The 27,627-nt window shown below is 39.6% G+C and overlaps 2 protein-coding genes across 6 annotated transcripts in view; one reads left to right on the plus strand and one right to left on the minus strand.

Moving 5' to 3' along the window:
- The window catches only part of LOC116694876 (uncharacterized), a 10,532-nt gene extending 7,993 nt beyond the window's left edge, over positions 1–2,539 (plus strand). The window contains exons 3-4 of the mRNA XM_032524739.1: positions 1,063–1,268; positions 2,297–2,539. Coding sequence (XP_032380630.1) covers positions 1,063–1,268; positions 2,297–2,438 — 348 coding nt within the window. The 3' untranslated portion in view covers positions 2,439–2,539. The remainder of the gene's footprint in view (positions 1–1,062; positions 1,269–2,296) is intronic.
- Positions 2,488–27,627, minus strand: part of abca7 (ATP-binding cassette, sub-family A (ABC1), member 7) — a 31,750-nt gene continuing 6,610 nt past the window's right edge. For 3 of the 5 annotated variants that reach the window (XM_032524733.1, XM_032524734.1, XM_032524737.1), the window contains 44 exons: positions 27,258–27,455; positions 27,003–27,095; positions 26,256–26,493; positions 25,802–25,941; positions 25,001–25,117; positions 24,695–24,892; positions 24,091–24,296; positions 23,656–23,832; positions 23,076–23,298; positions 22,580–22,801; positions 22,095–22,299; positions 21,419–21,532; positions 20,755–20,926; positions 19,608–19,739; positions 19,195–19,334; positions 18,891–19,028; positions 18,435–18,670; positions 18,113–18,170; positions 17,805–18,007; positions 16,013–16,142; positions 15,877–15,900; positions 15,067–15,212; positions 14,691–14,815; positions 14,400–14,507; positions 13,450–13,645; positions 13,273–13,367; positions 12,932–12,964; positions 12,675–12,780; positions 12,514–12,588; positions 12,243–12,412; positions 11,548–11,725; positions 10,507–10,622; positions 9,885–10,029; positions 9,449–9,572; positions 9,039–9,168; positions 8,672–8,798; positions 8,358–8,420; positions 7,712–7,818; positions 7,170–7,311; positions 6,879–7,013; positions 6,415–6,518; positions 5,830–5,922; positions 5,406–5,655; positions 2,488–4,438 (listed from right to left, as the gene is read on the minus strand). In XM_032524733.1, the coding sequence (XP_032380624.1) occupies positions 3,971–4,438; positions 5,406–5,655; positions 5,830–5,922; positions 6,415–6,518; positions 6,879–7,013; positions 7,170–7,311; positions 7,712–7,818; positions 8,358–8,420; positions 8,672–8,798; positions 9,039–9,168; positions 9,449–9,572; positions 9,885–10,029; positions 10,507–10,622; positions 11,548–11,725; positions 12,243–12,412; positions 12,514–12,588; positions 12,675–12,780; positions 12,932–12,964; positions 13,273–13,367; positions 13,450–13,645; positions 14,400–14,507; positions 14,691–14,815; positions 15,067–15,212; positions 15,877–15,900; positions 16,013–16,142; positions 17,805–18,007; positions 18,113–18,170; positions 18,435–18,670; positions 18,891–19,028; positions 19,195–19,334; positions 19,608–19,739; positions 20,755–20,926; positions 21,419–21,532; positions 22,095–22,299; positions 22,580–22,801; positions 23,076–23,298; positions 23,656–23,832; positions 24,091–24,296; positions 24,695–24,892; positions 25,001–25,117; positions 25,802–25,941; positions 26,256–26,493; positions 27,003–27,095; positions 27,258–27,455 (6,600 nt within the window). In that variant the 3' untranslated portion in view covers positions 2,488–3,970. The remainder of the gene's footprint in view (positions 4,439–5,405; positions 5,656–5,829; positions 5,923–6,414; positions 6,519–6,878; positions 7,014–7,169; positions 7,312–7,711; positions 7,819–8,357; positions 8,421–8,671; positions 8,799–9,038; positions 9,169–9,448; positions 9,573–9,884; positions 10,030–10,506; positions 10,623–11,547; positions 11,726–12,242; positions 12,413–12,513; positions 12,589–12,674; positions 12,781–12,931; positions 12,965–13,272; positions 13,368–13,449; positions 13,646–14,399; positions 14,508–14,690; positions 14,816–15,066; positions 15,213–15,876; positions 15,901–16,012; positions 16,143–17,804; positions 18,008–18,112; positions 18,171–18,434; positions 18,671–18,890; positions 19,029–19,194; positions 19,335–19,607; positions 19,740–20,754; positions 20,927–21,418; positions 21,533–22,094; positions 22,300–22,579; positions 22,802–23,075; positions 23,299–23,655; positions 23,833–24,090; positions 24,297–24,694; positions 24,893–25,000; positions 25,118–25,801; positions 25,942–26,255; positions 26,494–27,002; positions 27,096–27,257; positions 27,456–27,627) is intronic. The other 2 variants (XM_032524735.1, XM_032524736.1) reach the window with 2 other exon arrangements.

Genomic DNA, 27,627 nt, shown 5'->3' on the forward strand with positions numbered 1-27,627 from the left:
AATTAGTGTGAAGGTAGTCTCAAGTTTACACTTGTGTTTTATCTGTTTTATGAATTTTTTTGAGGATACTTGTGTCATATCTGTTTAACTGATTTTGTGTAAAGCACTGAATTGCCCTGTTGCTGAAATGTGCCATACAAATAACGCTGCCTTGCCTTGCCTTTGCCTCAAAGGACATTAAGGAAGTTGAGATTTATACCGTTACTGGAAACCAGAAGGACTTGCATCGTCTTGAACTGGTCTGGCATCTTACAGTGGCCTGTGATTGACAGAAAGTGATTAGGTTACAATGTTACACAAGGGAAAAACACTTTGGTCAAGTAGAGTGGAAATAAACAAGGTTTTGGGCAAAAAAAGAGTTTTAGAAGTCAGAACTATATAAATATACACACATGGTGTACACATTTTTATTGCCCCTTTGATTTGGTCAGCATGTTGAAACAGGATCTAAGAGACATCAAAGTATAATTGTTAAAGGATACAAATGATTTGATGGCTCATTATTTGCAAAATAATTCAAATTCCTTAAACCTAGGATAAAAATGAAATGTTTGAACCGTAAATACTTTGACAAACATAAAAAAGGGAAGCATAACTTCAAAACAACAGTTCAAAAATGAATTTTGTTTTTCAAAATACATTGGTAGAAAGTACGTGGACTTGTACTTTGAGTACCCTCAGTTGTGAGCCACTGAATTAAATTACCTGTACTGTAAAGGGTGGTTAAAACTAGCTCCCCCTCGACCCTCAACAGTAAAGTGCTGCTTGCGCAGTGATGCATCAGTATAAACTGTATAAATCAGTCTAATAATGTTACACATAATAATATATGAGTCACAGGGAACATTTTCTTTAGAGCTAGTACTTTTGTACTTTAACTGCATTTTATTGTTAATACATCAGTTGTAATGGAGTGTTTATAGACTTCACAGCCTACAAAAACACCAACAAACTAAAACAGGAAAGGGAAAAAAAATTATATATTTTTTCCTCTTCTTGAACAAAACTGTCATCTATTACAGATCTGATTGACTCTCCTTCCTCTCTTTTTTCTCTGTGCAGAGATCTCCTGAGTTTAGTCTGCCAGACATCTCCTTGTCCAGTCTGGATGCTCTGCTGCAGACAGTCACACAGAAACTGGGGAGGAAGCGGCGAGGCTTTGATGAAGGGTCGTGGGGACGTATCCAGTCCAATCATCTCCTCATGGCTGTTAGTGAACAACGTTTTAGAGAGAGAAGCATCACAGGGAACAGAAACCTGGTCAACATGTGTGTTTGGTGGTTTTGAGTACACTTTAGCAGAATGTTGTTATTTACTGTACACTAGTTATACAGTGGGGTTCGAAAGTTTGGGCACCCCAGGTAAACATTTCTATTAATGTGCATAAAGAAGCCAAAAAAAGATTGGAAAAATCTCCAAAAGGCATCAAATGACAGATTAGACATTTGTATAATATGTCACAAAAAGTTAGATTTTATTTCCATCATTTACACTTTCAAAATAACAGAAAACAAAAAAATGGCATCTGCAAAAGTTTGGGCCAGTTTGCAGTTTCTACCATGCACCGCCCCATTTGGAAAGCTGAGACCTGACAGCGTCATGGATTGTCCCCAGTCATCGTCTGAAAAGACCAGGTGATGTCAATCTTAAGGTTTTAAATGCCCAGACTCATCTGACATCTGAACAATCAGCACCATGGGTTCTTCTAAGCAGTTGTCCAGAAAACTTAAACTGAAACTAGTCAACGCTCACAAAGCAGGAGAAGGCTATAAGAAGATGGCAAAGGTCTTACCTGAGGTCTGCAACAACAATGGCCTGTGGCCCAGAATTCCAACATTTTTAGTTAGGATTTTAAAGTGGCAAAGATTTCAGTCTTGGTTGATTTAGAATTTCTATTTGAGTAAAAACAATGGAATTGTGCTGTGAGAGTTTAGCAGTCTGTAGCATAGAAATAGAATGATATTGCTCTACTTCAATTGTCTGGAGTCTTGTTGTTGATACATGAGCTTCAAGTTTTCAGAATTGTGTGCATAGTTCAATTTTTTGTGTGTATACAATGGAGAAAAATTGTAATACAGCATTCTTTCCGAGAAACCCAATCTGTAATACTGAAAATATATAAATATTGCAATACTTTCATCAGTGGGCCATAGGTTCAGTCCTCATTGTGTTAATGCCTTCAGTGATAGTGACTTAACAGACATTTATTTAAATTTAATTTAAGATTACAACTTTAAGCTTCGGTGTAAAGAAAACCTTTCAGTAACATTTGTTTCTGTCTTTTTTCTTTGAACAGTAAAACAATAAAAGAAACATCACTGGGTGGAAGCAGAGTAACCAGACAGAGGAGCCTGCCTCCACTTTCATCAGCACCGAAACAAATGCTCATCCTCAATATGACGAAGAAAAACATCCCGACTTCCAACATGCTCCAGTGATTCATCATAAACAACAAACTGAACTTACAACATACATCATAGTCTTTTGTTAAATGATACAGGAAACCATTTATTTATTTTTTCTTTCAGGACAATACATTCACAACAGACATATACCCGTTTTTCTTTTTCTATGCTAGCATATCGTCAGTATATAATGTACATCTTATATCAGATGCACCGATACACTAATGTTCAAGCATTATTCCTCAAAAGTACATTAAGTTCTGCATATTTCAACTTTTTCAATACATTTAACCTTTAACATATTTTATATTGTAACAGTTTGCATTTTGGAATAAAATCCTTCCGATACTTCTCATGCCAACAATTATAATTGTAACAATCTTTTGAATATGTAACAGTGCATTACAGTAATAACCTGCTTTGGACATTCAGTCAGCTGTGTAATGTTTTGATAGAAAAAATGAAAAGAAATACAGAGTTTATCAACAGAAACTTGAATGAAAGAAAAAACAACAACCGTTGACCAAAGGCAATGTTGTGGCTGGTGTCTGCAGCTCAGATTTAACATACTATTAATTCTTTGATCTATTATAATTATTTTGATTTAATTTGGAGTACTGTAGTTTGGCATTATGTAGAATAATTTGTAACTCTGACACTATGCAGTTGCACCTCTGTGTCTGGACCTTTTGTTAATAGTTTTTTATTTTGAAAATATTTTAAACCAAAATGACAGTAAATACCAGGCAGAAGTACAACCCCCCCCCATATGTTATAAGCCTGTTTGGACAGTTACATTGTTACCCAATAACTCAAAATTAAAAAAAAAAAATTAAAATATTTAAAACATAAAAGACAAAACAAATTCTTGATTTACAAAAGAAAACAATAACATTTGTAAAGTTCTTGCAAAGAGGTATTTCACAATGAACTTGCAGTAACTATTCTCTTTACATAGGACATACTGTACAGTATATTGTTTTGAAACCCCCCCTTAAAATGCTTTCTGATACCTAAACTCATCTTTATAATTACATGTAACACATGTATTTCAGTTACTGTTTGAGTGTTTGCAGCATTTTCTTTTTTTAAAGTGCTTTCTGCAAAATAAAGATGAGATTCTGAGAGTTCTAATGATTGAGCCCTGAGGAACGCCACCCCTTGTTTTTACATTGAGCCTTGCATAATGTTCTTTCAGGATAAATAATTTTGGACTGATGTCAATACATAACGAAAAGACACAGTGTAAGATGTATGAACCCAAATAAAGGGTATGAAGCTGCAGATATGTATGATAACGGGTGAACAAGGCACCAAAGCCATATTAGGAAGTACTCACTTTCTTTCTTCAGAAGAGAAAAAGCGGATACATTTACCCGGAAGTAAATTTCAAAGTCCATCTTTTCCATTTTTAACTCTGATGAGCTGTGCCATTTCATGTTGCATATTATAGTCGCTGTCAGCATTGAAAAACATTCAAATGACAAACAGCGAGTAATAAAAAGCTTTTGACTGTAGTTGTTCCATTGAACCTGCATCTTCTGCTCCTCTTGCACCAATCTACTTTACAGTGTGCTGTCCTGTGTGTTGCCGTCGACTATAAAGAGTGCAGAAGGATTTTTACTGGAGCTCTCTTCTCTGTGTTTGGATTTACTGGATTTACTGGATTCTCCCTGAACTCCATCGTTACTGCTATCTGATCCACTGCTGCCCCTCCTGCTTGTTCTCTGAGCCTTCTCCTCTCTCTGAGGTATTCTGGTCATTGCCGTACTGCTGCTTTTCTCTCCGTTAGCTTTGCTGTCTTTAGATTTGCCCTTGCCAACTTTTGGCTTCTTTGATTTATTCTCTTTTGGTTTGCTGTCAGATGATTTCCCATGCTGCTGTGGAGACTTGCTTGAATGAGGGGGAGTGATTGGCGGCTGTGGTTGGATGGTGAGATTGGTAATCTTGTTGTGCAGTGTAGTGAGATTGCCGATGACCACATCTGTGAGGAAGTCATCATCCGTCTGCTCTTTGGCAAAGTTGACAAACACCTACAAAAATGAGCCCGCTTTAGTGTTACATTAATTCATTCTTTAATTGGTTTGTATTAGCCTGGTTAGCTATCAAGCTAATGAAAGTCTGCTATCCATCACCTTATTGTTGTTGTTAACACCTTTTGCAAACTAATGAATCTAATGGAAACATGAAGATAGGTCAATTCAATTCAATTTAATTCCAATAACTTAATTTATCCCCTGGGGGCAATTTAAAAGAATGAGGAGTAGAAAATCTAATAAATACACACAATACCATATACCATAATACATATATTTTAAGTGCAAAGTGCAATAGAGAAAAGCAGCAACACATGTCCCGTTTTATTGATAGAAATGATTGATTGTTCGTCACACAATAGTGTGTGTTAAGAAAAAAGAAAACGAGAGAGCGAGAGTTAGGGAGGAGAGAGAAAGAGAGAAGGGAGACAAAATTCTGTCACTGTTCATAAATGTGAGAGCAGATTGTTCAACAGTAGATTTTTTAGAACAACTAGATTTCTTTCACATTCGCTCATTAATAACAATTCTTACATATTGGAAGAAAACGGCTGCCCCAACCATTAAAATGTGGACAGATAATTTAATTTAATTAATTAATTAATCTTTTTCTATTTGAGAGAATTTGGCAACCTTTCATCAAGTACCTTGAAATCAAAAGACAATCTACATTTTACACCTTTGTAATATTTCACAGTATCATAAAAATTTGAAAGAGTGTGAGCGAGAATAATGATATACCGGTATTGTTCAAATTCATGTTTTTTACTGCTTCCATCTAAAAACTAGCCAGAGAGCATAGCTTGATGGAAAATAGCATCCATTTACGCATTGCCTAAATAAAGAATATTTGAGATGCTATTTAGTTCTATTCATATAAGATCCCGGATCAGGACCATTACACCATCCTTCTGCAGAAATATGAGAGGTTTGAATGGCTCTCATTCCGTTCATTCATCCTCACCTGGTCCAGGGTAGTCTGTGAAACAGAGAAGTCAATGACGCCCATCTCCTCATAGTTGTTGGCCAGCACTTCGAAGACACGAGCCAGGCAGCAGGCGTGTGAGGGCAGCTGGTACTGCAGCACGCTCTGGTGGCGCTCTTTCAGCTCGATGCTGGGAAAAGAGCTCTTCATATAGGTGCTGATGGGGCATGAGTCCAGGTTGAATTGAGGGTCCACCAGACGAAGGATGATGGTGTAGCCATTACCAAACCTGTAAGATGAAAGACAACACAATAGTCAAGATTTTATGTGCACATCAATACAGTTCATTCATTTACAGTTTATTGTAAAATTCCCACAAATATCAGCACACAAATCTTACACTGACCGACAAATTGTGTTTGGAGTTTAACATGTATTGTTAAGGTAAGACAGCAGTGCTTACCTGTTTTTCAGGTGTTGTACAGATCCGAGACACTGGAATCTGCCGTTCACCATGATTGCCATTCTGGTGCAGAGAGCCTCACATTCCTCCATACTGACCGTACATTCACATGATAAAACCATTAACATACATTATACACCATCTTTACACACTTTGAAGAAACTCTTTGCTGTGAATACATAATTGATGCAGCAGAAGAAGATCATTTACAGTGTTTTTCAGAGCTCCAAAGAAGGAACAGGAAGTTGTGGGTCAACCTGCAAGATCATGCGTTATTATGGAACCCACACAACTTTTAGGTAAGACCTGCCCTTCAATAGCATTCAGACGCTACTATTGGCTAGGCGTCCATTCTAACGCAAGTTAATGGAACCTGATTTGTTCAGGTTTATCGCCGGACCAGTCGGCTATCCTAACCTTAACTACTCAAGGTCAATGCCTAACCCCAACCAATCAGGCTGCTTCTTAGGGCCAGAATTGCCCAGAAGTTGCGTGGGATCCATATTAACACCTAGATTACAGCCATGTATTCACTTTTGATGAATACATAAAGAATAATTTAGTGTACAGTACATCTTCTCTTACCTGTGGGAGGTAAGAACTACAGCTCTACCCTCTTTAGTGACACTGAGGATGCAGTTCCACAGAAACCTTTTGGCTTTTGGGTCCATGCCAGTGGTAGGCTCATCCTAACAAGAGTCAATAAATCAAAGCATCAAGGAAACAAGAGGCAACATGTAAGTGAAAATACTTATACATTATAGTAACGTTACTGAAAGCATTTTAAGAAAGAATCCAAAAAGATAATACTGTAGTGGCACCAAAAATTAAGTTACTGACTAACCACAGGATGTAGGAGATTTGTTTTTTAAATAGGAGTCTATTTAGAAATTTAGAAATTATTCAAGTATAAATTTAAATTTAGAGACATTTTTTATCCCATTTTAATTCAACACATATAGAAATTAACAGGTGATATTAAGTTTCATCCTCGGTGTTGATCTTAGCAGTTGCTCTCCAGCTGTTTGGTGAATAAGTTTGTTTCTCACCAGGAATATAACAGGTGGAGCCCCAATGAGGGAGATGGCAGTGGAGAGTTTTCTCTTGTTGCCTCCGCTGTAGCCTCCAGCCTCCCGCTCAGCGTACTGCGTCAGTCCCAGCTTCTTTACGCCCCACTGCGCCACCTAAAGGACAGCAGAGAAGGTGCATTACTATATATCTGCACAGCTAAATATTCCTGTAGCTCCACATGGATTTTATCACAGTCTCTGACAAATTAAGATATCGCATTACTTGATGTCTCTATTTCGGTTTTGACATGGACGGCTCCTTTACATTACCTTGGTGACAGACTCCTCTGGCACTCCCCGTAGGCGGGCGTACAGCTCCAGATGTTCCCTACCCGTCAGCAAGTCGCTGATGGCGTCAAACTGTGGACAGTAACCCATCAGCTGGTGGACTCGCTCCATCTCTGTCAGCACACTGAGAACCAAACAATCACACAGTTTCACAGTGTGACCAATACAAATACTGCTTCTGTTAGTAGCACTACTGACACAACTGCTAATACTTTAGTTATTGTCCTGGGACTACTACTATTGCTAACCCTTTTTCTACTGCTGATGGTACTATGTTTCTTAACTTTAGTATTAATATTATGTAAATGGTATACTTGCAACAGTGGGCTATTACTAGTACTTTAACAACTACTATCACTACTAAGACCTCTATCATATGGGTTTATTCAGCTTCACATCCATATTCCTGTCCTCTTATATCCAGGAAAGGGCTCATTTCAAAGTGTCATGTTTGATGTCATTTAACTAAGTAGAATAAGGCTTTTGTAAAAGTTAACACGCTTGGTGGTCCAGAGGATTTGTACCTGTGATGATTAAGTAACGCCTCTCCATAGGTGATGGACGTGTCTCCGGTCAGCATGCGAAAAGTAGACGTCTTCCCTGCTCCGTTCACCCCCAGCAGGCCAAAACACTGGAGGACACAAACACAACATCAAGTTACAAATATATGTACATACAGTATGCAGCAGCTCTAGTGAGCAGCTGAAACCATTCCTTTGAGACTATGGGAGGTTATATAGTCAAAACCTAGCTAAAATATTAAAGATGTTTAACTCTACAGTCACTGCACCAGAAACTACATGTACTGTACTGTAGAAAAAGCAGTAATAGTTGTGGTTGTAGCTGTTAGAGCAGCTGTAGTGGAAGTGTATTTAGCAGCAGTATTTTTTTTAGAAGCATCAGCACCAGTTGGGGAAGTATTGTTTGTGGTAACAGTAATAGGAGCCGCATCAGGAGCAGCAACAACTGTGGTAGCAATACTAACACTAGAAGCAGTAGTTTCAGTAGGAGCAGTGATACAATATTTGCTGGGATATTATCCAAAATCACCTCTTTTAGGAGATATTGACTGTATACACAGTAAATATACATGGCTGACAAACACAGTGTTGATTAGAACAAAAGTCAGACAATGTGTACAATGGGTGCTGCTTTCTGTGTGTGTCTCACCTCGCCACGAGGGATCCCGAGGCAGAGACGATCCACTGCAGGCTTCCTGCCTAATTTATAAACCTGTAAGAAAAAGTTCTTTGTTTTACCATCAACCACAAATCCCCAACGATGCAGTCACAAAAAGAAGTCTGTCAGAGTAGGACAAACAAATGACGAATGATTGCAGACTGCTAATCTAAATTCCTTTGCATTTGCACAAATGCACTTACAAACAGGATTAGCTTTTTTTGTATGGGTTATTTTTTCCCATCAAAGCTTGATGTCAACTGAGTGCAGAGATTTGTGTTAATGAGTTAGGTTAATGGTAGTACCTTGCTCAGGTTGATCATGGTGAGGATGTCTGACTGGGCTTTGCCACTTATGACCCTCTCTCTCTCCCTGGCGACGTCCTCGTCCTCTGGACCAAGAGGAGGCATCTCAGGCTCGGCCCACCACGGCCTGAACGGAGAGATACAAGATCACCCCGTGTCATTTAGTTTTACTATTGTGGTGCAGTATAACTATGCTATCTGTCTCATGTTTCTACACAGACGACACGGTTTCCACACATTCATTTGTCTTATTTGCTTTAGAAATGTGCTGCTTTACTATCATTTTGGCACAGATGCAGCTCGGTTCCAACCTTAAGCTTTGTCTGCATTTTATTAAAATATTAAGAGACACCTTTTTTGTACATACCTGAAGCGAATGAAGAAGTTGTACTGCAGCAGTATGGTGAAGATGAAGAATATAACACCTTCAGCTGCCATCGCAAACAGGTTCTTCCCTACAAAGTCCCACTGAAGAGGGTCCAGGGTCTGCTTTGTGCCTGGAGGAGGAGGAGGAGAGAAAAACAAACACAATGTTTATAATGTAATGTTTATATGTAACTTATATATCTTCATATAAAAAATCCCCCTTGTTCACAAAAGGGTCTGACAACACAATATAATAATGTACTGTATAAATATAAACTGCAGTGCACAATCACCACAACAATAAGCGGACAACAATTTATGGTTCCTTACTGTAAAACAATTTTATGTTTTGAAATATTGAACAGATATTTGGATCTCAAATTATCTATTTAGAGGATGATATATAGCTACCTAGTCTCTGGAAAGCGTCTGCCATGGCCTGGTTTTTGGCCATGTCGATGAGTCCTCGTCCCAGGCAGAAATGAGGGAAGATGAGAAACACCTTCTTCAGGATCCTGTTCACCTCGTTCAAATGCTGGAAAGAAAAGAATCACACAGAAATTGTGGATTAATTAACGGCGAACAAAATAAAAAAATTTTTTTTTGTTGAATTACATGTCATACTCAGGACTTCTAACTTTCTTCCTAACTTAACTTCCTAACTTTGTAAAAATCCCAAAACTTTTGAGTTAAGAGCTTGATGTGATTGAATTTAGGCTTCTACTGATGAAGGTTGTGTTGCTGTTATGTAGCTGCTGTATATATATTTCATGTTTATGCATAGTCTTAGTCATTTTTACTTATTATTATGTAGCCAATAAATAAGGACTTCTTTCTCTGTTTGTACCTCGTCAACAAACAGCTCCAGGACGAAGGTGGCGATGCTGCCGTTGATTCCGATGAAGAGGTTGATGGAGGTCAGAACCACATAGGCTGTGCTTGGGACGGTGAACACAAAGGATGCTGGGTACATCAGAGGGGTAATGGACCACCTAAAAAGGATGATTAGGTTATTCAATTAGTAAAGACAGATACATTACTTTTGTTACAGACCATGATCCAACTAGGACAATTCAGATGTTGTCTATTGTCTTTGTTTACTGAGAAGCACATGAAAGTTTTGTATTATAACAGTAAATTAGAGTAATATGGAAGGAATTTAATATTTTATTTTTGGCTCTGGGGTTTATTCAATTCCATAATATCATCCTGTTTCTAATGAGATAATTTAGAGATTACTGCTCTGAACATATTTGCCTTTGTGATTATGTAATTATGTATTATGTGTCAATCAAGATTCAAGCTCATGATGTCTCAAGTATACAGGATGTTCTCAATCCCAATCAAGTGCAACATGCTGATAAGAAGGATCATTGGTAGTGAGACACACAGATCAAATCACACAGACAAAATCCTCAAGCGGTGTAACAGCGAGGACATGAGTCAGTGGAGTCTGAACCTGAACGTACCCGTAGAGGAGGAGGAGCAGGACGAGAGCAGGCAGGTTGGTCTCTGAGACGTACGACTGCTGCTGGAAACAGATGAAGATCAGCACCACCATGGTGGCTGGGACCGTGTAGTTCAACTGACAAGATGACAACACAAAACATTAGAAAAGATGATGATGAAGTCTTTATCCAGTGAATATTATTTGCCATTGAGAATCATTAAATGCAGATTATTGACTGGAGAACTACGGCAAGCTCTTACACCATCTGGGTATGAGAGGCCATACAGTGCTTCATTTGAGGACAAACACAGAAAAGCAGTTTTTTTTGTGAAGTTTAGGTTGAGATGTTAAGCCCCAAAAATGCAGCCCTTGGATTAAGAAAATGCAACATGGTGCATTGGTGGGGGCAAGATGATTTTGCATTGTATTGCAGTAAAAGTAGAGCCAGGTTTAACTTTTAACACAGCCTTCTGTGTTGGCATTTCTGCTGCAGCTTTACAGTGGCATCGTTGAAATTAATGACTTTGTTTTTTCATGCAGTCCTGTTGTCTGTCTGAACACAGCCTTAGCTGTTGAACAAAGTCGACAAGGTACAAGGCAGAATTTAAATTTGATGATCTCAAAGTTCATACATAAAATTAGATTACATGTCCAGATTTACATAACATCTATTTTATAAAGTAAAAAGATGTGATCTGAAGATAACGTAGATGATGTTATGTTGAAGGAGCAACTCTGTAGCTTTTGTCGACCTCAAATGACAAACTGTAGAAATTACAACCTCAATGACAGAATTAGAGCTGCAACTAATAACTATTTTTTATTGTTGATTAATCTGTTGATTATTTTCTCAATGAAACTATTACTGTTTTGTCTTTAAAATGTCAGAAAATAGTAAAAAGCAAAGTTGAGTGTATCCAAAGCCAAGTTTTCCAAATCATAAAATGTCTTGTCTTGTCCACAACTCAAAGATATTCAGTTAACTGTCATAGAGGAGTGAAAAAACTATTAGAAAATATAATTTTTAGTTTGTCTCTTCTACTTTCTCTTGAGCACTGACCATGTCCCAGGTGAAGTTGGCCAGCCAGTAGAGGATGGGTTTGACCCCGCTGACAAACTGAAGGTGTTTGGCTTTGCTGACTCGCTCCTCAATCAGAAAAAGGACGAAGCTCGCCGGCACAAAGGACATGGCAAAGATCACACAGATAGAAACCAGAACATCCACTGATGTGGTCATCCTGACAGAGGAAGCAGGAAAAAACCCAAGTAGGGTACAAAAAAAATCAACATACTAACATATCAACATACACAGTATATACATTGTGGACCTAACTCTCACTTTGTTTTCCTGATTTACTTCTGACATTCAATAAATACAGTTTTCTGTGTAACTTGTTTAAGGTGGTTTCTGTAAAATGTGTTATTCAACATTTTGTTTTGATTTGTTTTTGAACATTTCAGTCTATATCATTAAAGCTTTTAAAATGATTACTGTAACGTATGGCTTATTGACAATATTCTACCTTACACACAGCAATTTGTTTCCACCCATCTTTGATATAAAAATCGGCTTTTTATTGCAGCCTTTTAACGTCAGAATAAAAGACTTTAAACGTCCTTCAGGTAGTATTTCATCAGTACTGTGACCAAGCTGAATTGACTTCTTGAGACAAATGCAGGTAATATAACAAGCACACAACAAAAAAACCATCCACCAACATCAACCTCAAAACTCCACAGCAGCAGTGAACTTACATGGCCATTTCCGTGAGTTGTTCCTTGGTGAGGTTGAGCGGGTGGTTGTAGGCAGTGATGCCGTACTTTTTCCTCTCTGGACCTGGTGGCACACTTGCTCTTAACAGGCCGTTGTTCATCACGTTGACAAATGACACCATGGCATGCCATCCTTTGTTATTGTACCACACCTGAGTACAGCAAAGAGAGAAACATCTTAAAGTGTTTTAAGTCTGGTTCTTCCTTTAAAGACAGATGAAGAGAGAAGACAAATAAACAGACACACATTTACCTTGACATTGTTTTGACTGTTCAGGCCTCCTAAAAAATCTGGCAGTCTGTTTAGCAGATGATCCAGTGAACTGTTCTGTGATGAATTTAAGAACAACAGAAAACATTAAGAACAAACAGGAAACACAGCAGTCACAGTTAAACTTAAAACCTTATTCATACCTGTGGAACTCGATAACGAGTCCTGATCGCCACGATCGAGTCTTGGACATGGTGGACCTGAGATAAAGTCTGAGTGGCGCTGCCCCCGAGGGAGAAACCTCCATATCTGCCACAAAATAGTAAAAGAGTTTCTGTCTAGTCAATCCTTTAGAAGAATTAATTTTAAACAAATCTACAAGCCTTAAACTGCAGATGCTATTGCTATAAGTACTGCAGATATTTTGCTTCCCAAATTATGCTTTATACCAGCAGCTTACCTGAATTCATTTACCCACTTCTTGGTTTTTAAGCTGTTAGTGACACAGAGGGAAAACAGTGAATGTGTGAAGAATATTTTTAAAGGAAACACAAACAGCAAATAATAATATAAATACATAAATATAAATAATAAATACATTTAACCAAATCAAATTGTCTCTTGATCACTGAGATACAAAACGGATGCTGCAATATTTTTAAATCTTAATTTCCGAACACCATGAGAAAGGAAAACCAATGGTAATGTATTCAAAACCAAAAAACTAAACTAGCGATCAAAAGTAACAAAATCAAATGGAATACCATATAGTAATGCGTGTTATTATGTTTAATGAAGTACCTTTTCTTGAGGATCTGAGAGTAGGTTTTTACAAGGTAATCAGAGATGTTATAACTTGTCAGATTTTGCAGGATGTCTCCAGTCAGCCTCTTAATCTGAAAGATAACAATTAAAAACCTCTTAAGAGCCAGAAAGCATTCTGCAAATAAGTCAGTCCTGGCCTGACACCACACTGACCTGTGGAGGCGGCATTCCACCGGCACCCTGAGGACAGTCGGGGAGCATCCGGCGGACATCCTCTGTGCTACACAGACAGTCAGGAGACGGTGCGTCTCTGCTCCAGTTGCCTCTGCTGAACATTTGCCAGGTGGAGTAGGAGATCTGTGGTCGCATGAATAGGCCGCCCCGCTCGCCTTCACACTGAGGACTCCTACTGGGAGAACAGGGAATGAACTTTGAGTCAATATTTGTGGTTTAAGCCAGGGGTCCTCAACAGGGGGTCCGCGACCCCTAGGGGGTCCGCGGAGGTACTGCATGGGGGTCGCGAAAGTTTTGGTTGATTAGACTTTTTTATATATTCCCCCCCCCCGCTGCAATTTTTTCCACTAATTGAAATGTCTTTAAATACACATTAACATGAATTCAACACACTGTAGTAAACAGATAAATGGAGGCAGAAGATGTCTTTCAGTCATCAATGCACACATGGCACTATAGGACCAGTTTGATATAACACAATTTTATACAATATATATAATTAGGGGGTCCCCGCTCCATCTCGCCATCAGTTTGGGGGTCCTTGGCCTGGAAAACGTTGAAGACCCCTGGTTTAAGCATTACATGTTGCCTACATATCTGGTATGAAAAATAATGTACATTAAACTACTACACAAAATGTAAAAGTTTACAGATTTCCCCAAAGACAGAAATGCGCGTGCTTGCAGAAATAAAGCTCACAACGTGATCGTCTATTATGTGCCAGTAGTCTATTTTATCTCACATTTGTATTAAATTGATATGATTTTTTTGCTGTCTGTCACGTTTTTCTGTGTTTTCTTTGTACTATGTTTAAGCTCCTGATATCCCAGAAACATGTGTCCAACTACGTTCTTTACTGTTCCTTTCTGTTCCTGTTCCTTCTGATGCTGCTGAGACAAATTGTTTTAGTCCTAGGTGGGTTGTCTTACGTGCTGTTGTCTTCTTCCTCTTTCTCCATGCACTTGGTACCAAAACCTGGCTGGTCCAGCAGAGCCTCCAGCAGGTTCTCAATGGCTGGGTTCCCAGGTGCGTCATTGCTTTAAATATTAAACCAGAGGAGAGGACACTTGTCAAAATAACAATAACAAGGCCTTAGGTGAAAAAAACAATGAGATATTTCTCCTAATTAAAATATACCAAACTAATTCACAGCAATAGAAACAGAATACAAATCTTTTCTGCTGAATAAGTTAATAGTGATTGTTTGGGTGGAGGCCTACCTGTAGAAGGTGTATTGTTGTCCGTACATCCAGGGCTGCAGCTGCAGAGCTGGATACTTCCCAAACGGAGGAACAATGAGGCTGAAGAGCAGAGCGACCAGCACAAACACAGCAGGCAGGACAATCTGAAATACAAATCAACCTTAGATTCTACAGAGAGAAGAATGTCTCATTCTCAATAATGAATAACATCCAAAGAAACACCATCAAATAATTAGGTGACTATGTATTTAGTTTATGAAGCCTCTAGCAATAAATTAGTCAACTAACTGATGGAGAAGGGACAGTGTTTGTTTTTATTATTTAAACCATAGACACAATGAAAATGGACTGCATTTCTAGAGCTCTAACAGCCACTGCCGGTATTTGTTATCACCTGAGCGAAGAAGCCCCTGTGGCTCCTTCGAGCATAAAGCCAGCGTTTGATGAAGAGAGCTCTCAGCTGCTGCCAGGTCAGCCACCAGCCGGTCAGGGGGATCCCACCTCGGCCTTCTCCACTCAGCAGGTCTGTCTCCTGAGGTTCTGCAAGCAGGAAATACACAGAGTGAGAGCTCATCCTGATCTATAGTATTGGGCTAATTAATACATAGACTCCTGTCAGAGCTGTCCGCCTTTGATACGATGGAGACTCTTGTAAGATCAGAGCCACAGAAAAATACAGTAGAAACATGATACAACAAAAAAAATGGAATTTAAATTGGAAGATATTGAAAACAAGCAAATTCAGTACAAAAATGTTGGTGTTTGGTTACCTCACACAAACCCAGTGGCTTCCGCGAGACTCTGGAACAAGTTACCCCCTGCTATTTGCACTATTACAGATGTCTTACTAGGTCCAAACTCAAAACCTATTTGTTTAGAATGGCTTTTAATGTGTAGTAGTAGTGTGAGAATTTCCCTCTGATGTTGCAATGTAACCGTTTCTGTTTCATTCTTTTATTGTATGATATGTTGTTCTATTCTTGGTTTCTGATGTAAAGCACTTTGGATACCTGCTGGTTGCTGTAGAGTGCTATATAAACAAACGTTCAATTGATTGATAATCAGTCAAATACTTTTCATTTGTCAACCTTAACAGTTAAAGGTTGAGTGTGAAGTGAAATGTTGTGTACCTAAACGGGGGGGGGGGGATCACTTTCATTTTCTATCTAATGATAAGTTTCAGTACAGGATGAGCTGAAGGTACCTTGCTTACGGAGCCTTTTCCTTCCTGGCAGCATTATGGAAACAAACAGTCACAGTTGGAGACAAAACAGCAGACTGAGCATGGAAATGGTATGTACACAATGTATATCTATGTGTCTGCAAGTTTTTGTGCATACCTGTCTCTGCTTCTTCAGCATTTTGACTCTCAGCCTTCTGTCTAGCTGATGGCTGCTGCCTGTGGGGAGATTCAGCCTGCAACTGTGGTTCAGCATCCACTCCAGTTTCTTCCGCCACTCGCAAAAAGATCTGAAAATTAACAGAATGGTCATGACATAACATTGAACTCTTGTTTACAAACACAACAAGGTGCTCTATCCATCTATTCTATTTTAGTTGTATTTTTAGTTTTAACAGGGTAAATTTAAAACCTCCCTTGAAAAACTGCTCTGAAAATGATTTTTAGGCCCTGAGAGCTGAGGCTGTGGACAGCTGGTGGCAGCAAAAAAGCATCCAGCGGCTTCACGCAGAAGTCAGAGGAGCAGAGAGTGAGTGGCTTATTCAGACTGAGTAAACTTATCAGGATCCGCTATCAGTGCTAATCTGATGGTAAACCCATTAAGAACACGGCTGCGCCACAAATATCCAGCCCTCCCCGATTACATTTGGTTGACCTTGGTTATATGCACAAGCATACTTAACCAATCAGCTAAGGTTAGTAGGAACGTTTTTTCAAGGCCACGCAGGCTGCATTGTTGTGTGCTGGGATGTTGAAGCTGGACACAAGACCTTTCAGTTGAGCGTTCTGTTTCCAGTAACAACCACTGCTGACCCAATCCCAATGTTTGTTTAGAATAATTTCAGGATAAAACAAATCCCTGCGTTCTTTAACTGCGCTGAGCAAACGGGGACGAGGATCAACTGGATATACTCTGCTCTCATTCATCTAAAATCCATGTTTAATGCATTCATATTTCAACACTAAGATCAGGTTGGAGAACCAATTTCCTTGTTGAGCCACAGACTAACTAAAACTAGCAGTCAGTCCGACCGGCGGTGAGATGTTGTTATTTGTAAAGCTAGATTTGGTTTAGCAAAGCAACACACACATGCAACAAGCACAGTAGAAACCTCAGGTAGGTCAGACCTCCGTGTTTAACTATATCTGCATCTGTAATGTACTCCACAAATGCTCTTGTAGGAGCACGACAGAAAGCCTGATACGTCCGCGTACAGTAAAGGCCTCGTTTGATAGAAATCTAGTCATTTTCCTGTTATTTTTGACAATTAAATATATATTATGCTTGCGTAATTGAAACCCCAATTAAAAAAACTGGTTAAAAAATGAATATTAATATTTAAACACTACCAATTAAATCACTTGGACAGTCTGGTACAGCCTGACTCTGGACAGTAAAACTGAGATTAGCTCTCATATTCAAGTGTTCTGCCTGTTCAACGGCTTGTTTGATAAATTGCTTTTAACTACATTCAAAGAGGATTTGAATTGTTCTTTTAATTCTCAGTTCTTATCATTTTGGTGGGGGTGATTTTCTTTTGGTGGGTGTTTGGTGTTTTTTTTTCCTGTTACTCTACTAATAAGTTTTCTACAACTTTTGTTTATGGTTTCTCATGTTTATATTATTTTTCAACAATCATTGTCTTTTTTATGTTTTTTTTGTTACAGTTTCAAAATTGCTTCTAGTAAAAACTTTAAAAGCCAACTGCTTTCTATTCCTTTATTGATTGTAAGTTATAAGTGTGTTTCGCTGGTAGCATAGCTTGGACCTACATGCATGGTGAACTAAGAAGAACCCTTGAGACCTTTTTATCCATCTATGTTATCTAGGGAAGCTATGACTGAGTTTCATACTGTTTGGGCTTTCATGCTAAAAGATTGCAAGGTCTATGGCAAGTGGTTCAAGTAGCTCATTTATTTATTCATCAAAAAAACAAGGTAAAATGTCTCACCTCCTCCAGTGTGCTGTCTGACAGGCCATAGCTGCTGATGCCCATCTCGGTCAGTCTCTGATCCAGTTCGGACAGGAAGATGGCTAGGCTGCTGTCCTTGGCAGCCGCCTGCGGCAGGTTGACAACCGCCTCGCGCCCTAAATCTTCCACCAGCCTCGCACCCGGGATGTGGTGCTGTGCCAGGGAAAGCAACGCCGCCAGGTCTGCCGTGAAGTCAATCATCAGGAGAGAGATCATGCAATGAGTACAAACCTAATGCACCAACCTTTACTTTACTAACACAAACACCTTAGCAGTTAAAAACTCACATGAACTGCTCTCCTCGCTTCCCAGGCCGGTGTCTTCACTCATGGATGACTCACTGTCCTAAAACACAAAGATGACTTTTACTTTACTTTTAAAAACTTGTTTTTGTTTCATTCCTGCACTGTTGTTATCCCCCCCATCTAAGTTACCAAACATGATTTAGATCAACCCTCAGACTATTGTTTTTCCATCATGATGTGTCCTTTTTAGAAAGTGGGTGTTTGTATAAGTGTAACTATAAGGAAAAGAAAGGCAAAGCTGAAAAATAACAAGCATGCACATGTGACTATTCCAGGGTAATTAAAGTTAAGAGGAAAAAAAAACCTTGAGAGGAGGCAGCTTGTTGGTACTGGTGCTGGTGCAGATACTGGTACTGCTGGGAGTGCTGGTGTCCATTCCCTCCCTCTTCACCACAGTGAGGTAGTAGCCAGATCCAAGGCGGGATTTGAGGAAGAGCGGTGAGCCACAGCAGCACAGCTTCCCCTGTGAGATGATAGCGATCCGGTCACCGAGCAGCTCTGCCTCGTCCATGTAGTGGGTGGACAGGATGATGGTCCGGTCTGAAGGAGAAAGACAGAACAGACACATATTAACTATTATTTCAACTTCCATTTGTCATCTGTATAACAGCTAGCATCTCCTAAAAGAAAAGCACACTCAGGTTTCACAGCAACGTTATCATTTAAAGATTCTTTTTAGCATTATCTTAAGCCCACTCTCCCCCCAAACACACAAACTCAGAAAACAACTTTGAGATCAACAGCTCCTATCCCGCATCACCTTTGCGGTATTTAAGCAGTAGATCCCAGATCCCTCTGCGGGAGTAAGGGTCAACGCCGGCTGTGGGTTCATCCAGAACAACCACTTTAGAGCCTCCAACAAATGCGATCGCCACAGACAGCTTCCTCTGCATGCCACCTGACCGAGAAAAAGAAGGAGGGTTTAAACAGTGGAACAAAAAATTATTTTTTCAGGACGTAATTAACACACCCGTACACAAAATATACTGACAATACAACCTGATGAAAATGAGATGAAAGTCAGGTCTTGTTTCTATACAGAAGTTACACATTTTCAAGTATACCAGAGAGATTTTTTGTCTGTTCATGTCGTTTGTGCAGCAGGCCGACGTCTTCCAGCAGAGTGTCCAGCTCGGCTTTTACTTCTGCTTCAGATAAACCCTTCAGACACCCATAAAACCACACATGCTCCTCCACTGTTAGTCTGAGAGAGAGATGAACACAGAGGAAATATAAACATATAGTTGAAACCAATCTACTACTTAAATAACATCTAGGTCTTTTCAGGTGAAATCCAGGCCTAGCAAATATTTCAGCGATTTTCAGACCCATCATTTATTTCATAGTACTGTTTTGTGACTAATTTTGTGAAATCGTCCATTACTATTAATAAAAAAACTTGCGTAAAAGACTCTCAAAGGAAGCTTGAGGCATGACATCTACAAGTGGAACAGGTGAAGTCAAAAACAAGCCTTACATGTCAAACAGGACATTGTGTTGTGGACAAACTCCCAGTGTCCTCCGGATTATGTCCATGTCATAGCGGATGTCCATCCCCTTGATGTACACAGTGCCCGAGGTGGGTGGGAACAGGCCAGTCAGGACAGATCTGCCAAACATCAGACACGTTGGAATAAATACTTTGTTGAAGCACACATTCCACTTTAAATTAGATCCTTATTTCATGTATTTTAAAAACTTTCTCTGAGACCATATGTGTGTTGATTCTGGCATAGTAACTACGTCATCTTACCATTATTATTCTTTACAAACCCAAAACATTACCATAAATTTAGTCTCGCTTTGCCAGACCTTCTTGCACCGCCGTGCTGCTGTGGAGAACTGCAACAAACTACTATTTTTTCTATTTTTGTTATTTCCACTAACCCCAACCGGCCCGTCAGACGCCGCCTACCAAGAGCCTGGGTCTGACCGAGGTTTCTGCCTAAAAGGAAGTTTTTCCTTGCCACTGTTGCACTGTTGCTTGCTCTGGAGGAAAGTACTAGAACTGTTGGGTCCTTGTAAATTCTGGAGTGTGGTCTAGACCTACTCTATCTGTAAAGTGTCTTGAGATAACTCTTGTTATGAATTGATACTATAAATAAAATTGAATTGAATTGGAGGGTCTGGCTAGCAATTGTCTTGGGCGGTGCTAAGCACCGGGAAATACTGCGGTGCCGCTGCAAATAACCTCGTGAAGGAACTTGTTTTGGTGCGTTCAAAAGCTATTTCAGTCCTGCAACAGAAAACTCAGATTGGACAGATAGGCTAGCTAGCTGTCTGGATTTACCCTGCCGAGATCTGAGAAAAGGTTAACCATAGTCCTCATAAATCGACCAAAGTTTAAAATGCGAACGGATATTCAGCCAAAATGACTTAAATCCGGCGCAAATTCCGTCGGCAACAGAGCAATCCCGGAAGTGAAACTTTGAGGATATAGACTACCATAAATTAACCGAAAAATTTAATTATCAAGACATCTCCTAAAATTTTACTCAACCAAAGTGACTAATTCTGCATCAAATCCTTAAATAAAGCTCTAAAATGTTCTAATACACATAAAGATAGAACAAATCAGTGCTGATAGTGATCAACTTTCATTCTGTGTCAGGTCTGTTCATTACATGGTGGTGGTTTTTCCGGCTCCGTTGTGGCCGAGGAAAGAGGTGATCTGCCCCTCGTAGAACTTCAGGTTGAGGTGATTGACGGCCAGTTTGGCTCCCTTCTTGTAGATTTTTACCAAGTTTCTGATGCTCACACCCAGGGCCAGGTTAGCAGGTTCTGGTTCAATGTTGTCTGATGATAGAAATGCATTGTACATATTTAGAAGGGACAATATATGTAAATGTTGGGGAGTTACAATGACTAATTACCTAGTGCTAATTCTGGTCTCATGGTGATTTATAATTTATATTAAAACTGTAGTATGTGAACAGAAGTCATCAGACAAACGCTCTTCAGTCTCCTTGTGATCTCAAACCTAATGTGCTTATTGTCTCAGCTCACTACATTTTACTTGTAGTTAATTTGCTTAAACACACAAAACTACCAGTATGGACTTTTAATTTAGTATTAAGACCAGAGTAAAGGACTGCAGACGGCCGCCAAAATGACAGACTACCCAGTAAACAATGATGTGACTTCTATTTACAAATAGATGGTTTCTTGTAAATAAATAAATATCATACAGCCAACTGTAGCTATGATTGTATCTCTAGATGACTTTGACAATTTAAGGAAGGAGAAACAGCAACTGTTTAGTGTTTAGTGGCTTTAAGATTTTTGTACCTTCATCCTGGTCTGTGGGTGCAGGGGGGATTGGCATGCCCAACTCAAGGGGAACTCCACCCCAGTAGTTCATCTGGAAGACGAAGTACCAGGGCCTAGGGATGCCATATTCACCTGGTGTAAACACACACACACACACACACACACACACACACACACACACACACACACACACACACACACACACACACACACACACACACACACACACTCCAGTTTTACTAAAATGGTGAGTACAATGTTATACTAATCTACAAATATATTGACCATTAACATAACAATATATTTCTTTAAAAGGGTTATTATTAAAAGATAATGACATTTAAGTTAACATTTTAAACAAGATAAAGAACCGTTGACCACATTAAATCTGCTTTAAGTTGCAGCTTTAAAATTTTAGGTAGCTTTTCTTTCTAAATTCACCAATTATCATCAAACTTGGATCACTAGTCTGTCTGGTTTAAACTAAAACCCATGTGTGACACAATCTTTTGTGTAAGTGATCCTCAAACTAAAAGTTTGTAATTTGCTCATGTGACAGGAAACAGGAGTCTTTGGTCATCTTGCATTAACACGCGCTATTAACTCTAATCCACCAATTAATAAATCAGCACAAAATAAATGACCCACTATACTTCCAATTGTTAGAGCTCGGATAAAGTTTAAATCATCCTACCAGGAAACACTGCCTCAATGTACCAGGCTGCGGTGGCGTAGATGAAAGCGTCCACATAAAGCATGACTATAGAGGTAGTGAAGCGGTATGAGTCTCCTTCCACGGGGCTGGAGTTGAGGTTGTACCACTGGATGCCCACGCCTTGCTCTTCATACTGAGAGAAATACTCACAGCCGAAGCCAAAGGCCACAGGGGACAGGAAACTCTGAGGAAAAAGGAACAAGCTACGTTTTAATCATGGCACAAGGAACCAAATGCTTCCATAGAGGCCAGCAAGAAGGAGCATTTGGGATTTGAAGGCCAGAAGAATTACATCTAATGAACTTCATACATTGAATTGAATGCTTAATATTCTGATTTAAACTGTACATTTATTCTTGCTACTATTGCTGAAAAATATATTTAATCATTTACAGTATTTTGTACATTTTTTCTACAACAGTGTATATATAATCTTTCTGATTGTACCCATTACTTTTACTCACAGCAAGGACTCTGTAGGTGGTGTTGAGGCGGTCTCTCCAGGCTACACACAGTACGTATGGCAGGTAAAGTCCAAAGTAGATCAGCCCTCCACATGCAGCAGCCAAGTTGGCTTTAGAGAAGAAGGTACTGATGAGGAAACACTGCATGATGGTGGCATTGGCAAACGCCGTCAGGAAGAAAAACACAACAGTTGGATTGCTGTATGGCAGGATGTCCCCCCACTGGAAAGAAGAAAAGAAAAAAGTAAGGAGGATTGACAGTGACTACAGGAGACAAATGTTACAGAAAAAGCAAAGCTATTAACATTTCAAGATATAGACTTCCACTTTAATATCATTTCTTATTACATTTAGAAATCTGACTACAGACCATTAATATTTTTTTATTTACAGCTATACATTTCCCTGATCATGTCCAGCCAACTGTACTTTATAACTGTATTTTAGTGTGTATTTTCCTTTAATATATTCTGTGCGGAGTGAGTGGTCATCTTGCCTTGAGCAGAGCAATAAGGAGCCCTGCAGAGATCAGGAAAGGGATGATGCTACTGATAAACCAGCTGAACCACAGCGTTCCTGTTCCCAGACCCATAATCCTCATGGTTTCCTTCAGCCTCGCCTCCTTCTCGTATACCACGCCTTTGATGATCATGGCCACCGAGTAGATCCAGGCCAGTGTCATGAAGAGTGGCAGAGAGCGGTTCAGCACTCGAAGGAAACTGTTACAAAGTTAGGTAACCAAAATTAAAATTCATTTGCTAAAGCAAAGTAATAATAATAGTAATAATAAAAAAGTAAAAAAGTAATAATAATGCTGTTGTAGTCTAAATGAGAAGTTTCTTAAAGGTTCTTCAAAACAAGGAAAAAAATTAAATTTATGAAGTCATATCGTTCACAGGGACTTCTTGTTTCCTGTTATGAATATTTGGGAAAAGGGGCTGCCAAAGAGTGACTCTCTCCATTTATTAGCTACCATTAAGGTGAGCAAGGCACTGAACAACCTGTTGTTCCAGAAAAGCTGCTGACTGCTGACAAACTTCATTCATACTGGTCTGTTAAAACAGCATACGACTCACACATCATCCACATAGCAGGGGTAGGGCATCTGCTGGATGTAGATGCCAGTTGTTTGTTTAACTCCAGTCAGGATGTGGCTTACAGCTCGCTCCACCAGGTCCTGGACGTACACAAAGCCGCCCCAAATGTAACGCATGTCATTAAATGGGTCGGCTGCTGGACCAGGATCCCAAAACCTGAAGACAAAACACCATAAAACATTTTTTTTTTTTTTTTTAAATCTAACTGAAAGTACATATCTATCCATCCATTATGTGTAACCGCTTATCCTAAATAGGGTCCCTCGCATTCATACCTATGGGCAATTAAAGTCAACTATGGTTCAAGGTATATTCACATGAAATATACAATTTGCATATGCAATTCATATGAAAATGCTTCTACATCCTAATATAAAAGTATAAAAGCAAGAGATGTTGGTGCTTCCTCAGTACCTGTCCTTGATCTTGTTGGTCCGGGTCACATCATCAATGTCCATTCGGATTTTGTAGGTTACGTGGGGCGGCAGGTTAGGGGACGAGGGGTTGGGCAGCAGAAATACCACACCTGCCCAAAATTGCCTGTCTTCCAATAACTCCAAAGCCCTGTCAATCATCTGACCCTCAGTCTCCAACCCCTCCAGCTTGTTCAGAGAGAAACACTGCATGGAAACACAAAAGATATGAATAACAGACAGGAAAGACAAGCTGAAGATAAACTTTACTTTTCCCTTACACCGTATACAGGATTCACAGTTTGCAGTTTTTCCATTTAATCAATTTTCAAGAATTTAGAGTTTAAAAAGGATGGCCGTTTAAAAAAAACAAAAGGGAATAGACATGCACTATAGCCACCCTTTTAGCCGTTTATTTTAAAATTAGCTCTCTAGTCAGCATACTATAGTTTATTAGAAACTGTAAGTGCAGTTGAATGAGTGTATTTTTCATTTAATTCTCCAAATTCCATCAAACATGATGTATTTTGTTCTTTTATCTCTTCCGCTTTTATTCCCAGTAGAAAGTTTCTGATATGTTTGCATGAAGGCCAAAGCAAGAGAACCTCAGTGACTTGTGCGAGCGTGGTTAAAGTGTGGCTGAGGTCGTTGTAGATGTCCAGCCAGGTGGGCGCTGCTCCGGGCTTCCTTGGGGTGTCTGGCGAGGGTGTTGACAGAAAACGTGCGATCCGTGAGGCTGTCCAGGACGTGTTCTCCAGACGCAGGTTGACCAGAACAGCGACCTCTGGCCGCCTCAACAAATCCTGTGACCAACAAACAAATTTTATTAAAAGAAAAAAACATTTTTAACACCAAATGTGTCATAATATACTCATCTCTCCTGTAAAGAGATAGCAGCTGGTGAGTCAGACCTGCAGCAGCTGAATCTCCACACTGCTCTCCATGTAATTCTTGATTTGTGGTCCCACCTCCGTCCAGGCTTCATTCAGCTCCTGGAGGATCTGCAGGTCCTCAAAGGTCTTGTTCACCTTCAGAAGACAAGACAGACTTGCAGTTAGCTAAGATGGATGTATTTGATTCACAATGACTTTAGTTGTCTTACAACAGGTCCAACTGCAGAATATACTTTCAATCCAAGAATTATTTTAAGATTTAAAAACAACTGTCAGTTGGTCTGAGGACATTGTAATTATAAGGTCTCTGATTTCTCCGGCTGAAGTAGAAGAAAGAAAGAAAAAGGACGGAGGGACAGTGCTTTGCTTTTGCAGGAAACAGTCACACAAACACACAAACTCCTGTGCAATTAAGTTAGTGTTTTAAAACTATCTTTGTGGCAGCAATAGAGGCAGTGATGTTTCCGGTTTACTGTATGTAACTCTCATATCGCGTCAAAACCGAGTGACAAGTCTGATCACCGGTTACATGATTGGCCACCACAGGGTGACATCGGGTTGCGTGTCTCCAAAAGTTGAATTGGTCTCAACTTTTCGCGACAGGTCACTGCAGTTTTTTTCCCCTGCAGCCCCAACAGCCGCATCCTAGCCATATTAACCACATTTAAAATGTAAGGTAACCATGCATTGTCGCCAGACTGCTTAACAACCAACGCAGTTAGTGTGAATGCAGCTTAAATAGTTGGTGATTATTCTTGATGATAATGTTAGTCAGGGGAAAATCCTGGAACGCACTCTCTGAGGTTTGACTCTCTGTACCTCTTTCATGACTTGTTGTACTGCGGGAGTGTCTGGTGTGTACAACAGTTTTCCAATAAACAGAGGTTTTATTCCTCGCCACACGATGCGAGACAGGGGGTTGGACTCCAGACCTTGGATCAAACTTTTACAGAATGGAGCTGCATGGAGGAAAGAACAGACCAAACGGGACAATGTTAGACAAAAACACTCAAGAATTTGTTTATCAGTGGTGTTATGATGATTTCTGTGGTCGCTATGGATCCTAAAGAACACAAAATAATCTGTTTTTTCATGAGAAAATCAATTTTCTATTCATCTTTGATAACTTGCATTTGCAAATCAACATAAAGAGGTGCATGTGCTTGGTTTTAGATTTGTGAAACATATAAACAACTTGAACTTTTGCACAGGAAGCCAATCTATCATCTTTAAAATATCAGTACACGTTTCAAATTATATCAAAGCCTCTTACTTGTGTTGTTGTCATGGTCCATGTCTGTGTCTTCAGTGCCGTTTTTCCCCAAGAAGGACTTGATGTCATTGTCCTCATACCAGTTGAGCGATGGGATGCGCTCACCGCCAATCTCAGGGTGACCGCACATGATCCTTGAAAAAGCGCGAAAACTCTCCCTGGGCAACGCTGAGCGATTCTCTGGAGACAGAAGACGAAGAGCTGCGCTCATGTCCGCAAAGCTGGAGAGAGAGGACAACTGAAAGAAGACAGAGAAGTAAGAGCAAACGTTTTTTAGAAGGAAGAAAATAAAGAAGAGCGTAAAAAATGCAATGGGAACAAAACAGATCAAAACCCTGGGAGAAAATTTGACTAAATGTTATTTAGTCAGAAACATAATCCCAAAATAGACAAAGAATACTACAAAACAACTGCAGCAACAAAACATTATTATTATTATATATACGCTTAAAAAAAATTTGGGGGGCCTTTTAGGCCTTTATTATGGTAGGAAAGTTCTAGACATGAAAGTGGAGAGAGGGGGAATGACATGGGCAGCAGTTTGGAGTTGATCCCGGGCTACCCAGACACCCAACACCCCACATTAAATAGTCACAATATAACTACAAAATAACAATATATTTATAATGCTCTGATTTGTTTACGGTAACTTATTCATAATAAATACAAAAATGCAGCACCTCCACAACTCCAATCAACAGACTGTCAAACAAAAAAACGACACATGAAAAATGATGTGTGACTTACATCATCGATGAGGACAGCCAGCTCCTGGGAAACAGAAGTGACAGCCTCACTGATGAACCTGAAGTCTCCAGCATTTGCCATCAGACGGTCTCTCTGACAGGAAGGACAGACAAGACAGGTTTACTGACAGTACTATGGCTCATCAGATATCCAAGCAACTCGGTGTCACAGGAAACAGACAGGGAACTGTATCTGAAGCCATTGAATTTTGCACTGGAGAGTAAAGTATTTTTGCAAAAAGTAGCGGCATCCTACTGTGAAGAACTTGGTAAAGTCGAGCTGAGAGAGGAAAAGGCGTTCAGCTTCCCGCAGGACGTCAGCTGGCAGGTTACACAGCTGAGTCTGGAGATCATTCATGGCGGCTTCTCCTCCATCCACAGTCAGAAACTGTTGCAACATGCTCGCATTACACACCAAGTCCTTCAGCTGCATCTGAGCTCCAGCCACCGAAACCTGGATGAGACAAAAATTGATGCTCCGTATTTTCATTTAACAGTTAGGCTATGAGACAAATAATACATAAAACTAGTTCTTCCTGTAATTATGATTTGGGTTGCACATGCCAGGACAGATTGACCAATTTAACAAAAGCCAGTAGGTCCTATTTCTATACATTACATGTTTG

Source organism: Etheostoma spectabile, chromosome 9 (assembly GCF_008692095.1).
Source record: "Etheostoma spectabile isolate EspeVRDwgs_2016 chromosome 9, UIUC_Espe_1.0, whole genome shotgun sequence".
Lineage (NCBI taxonomy): Eukaryota > Metazoa > Chordata > Actinopteri > Perciformes > Percidae > Etheostoma > Etheostoma spectabile.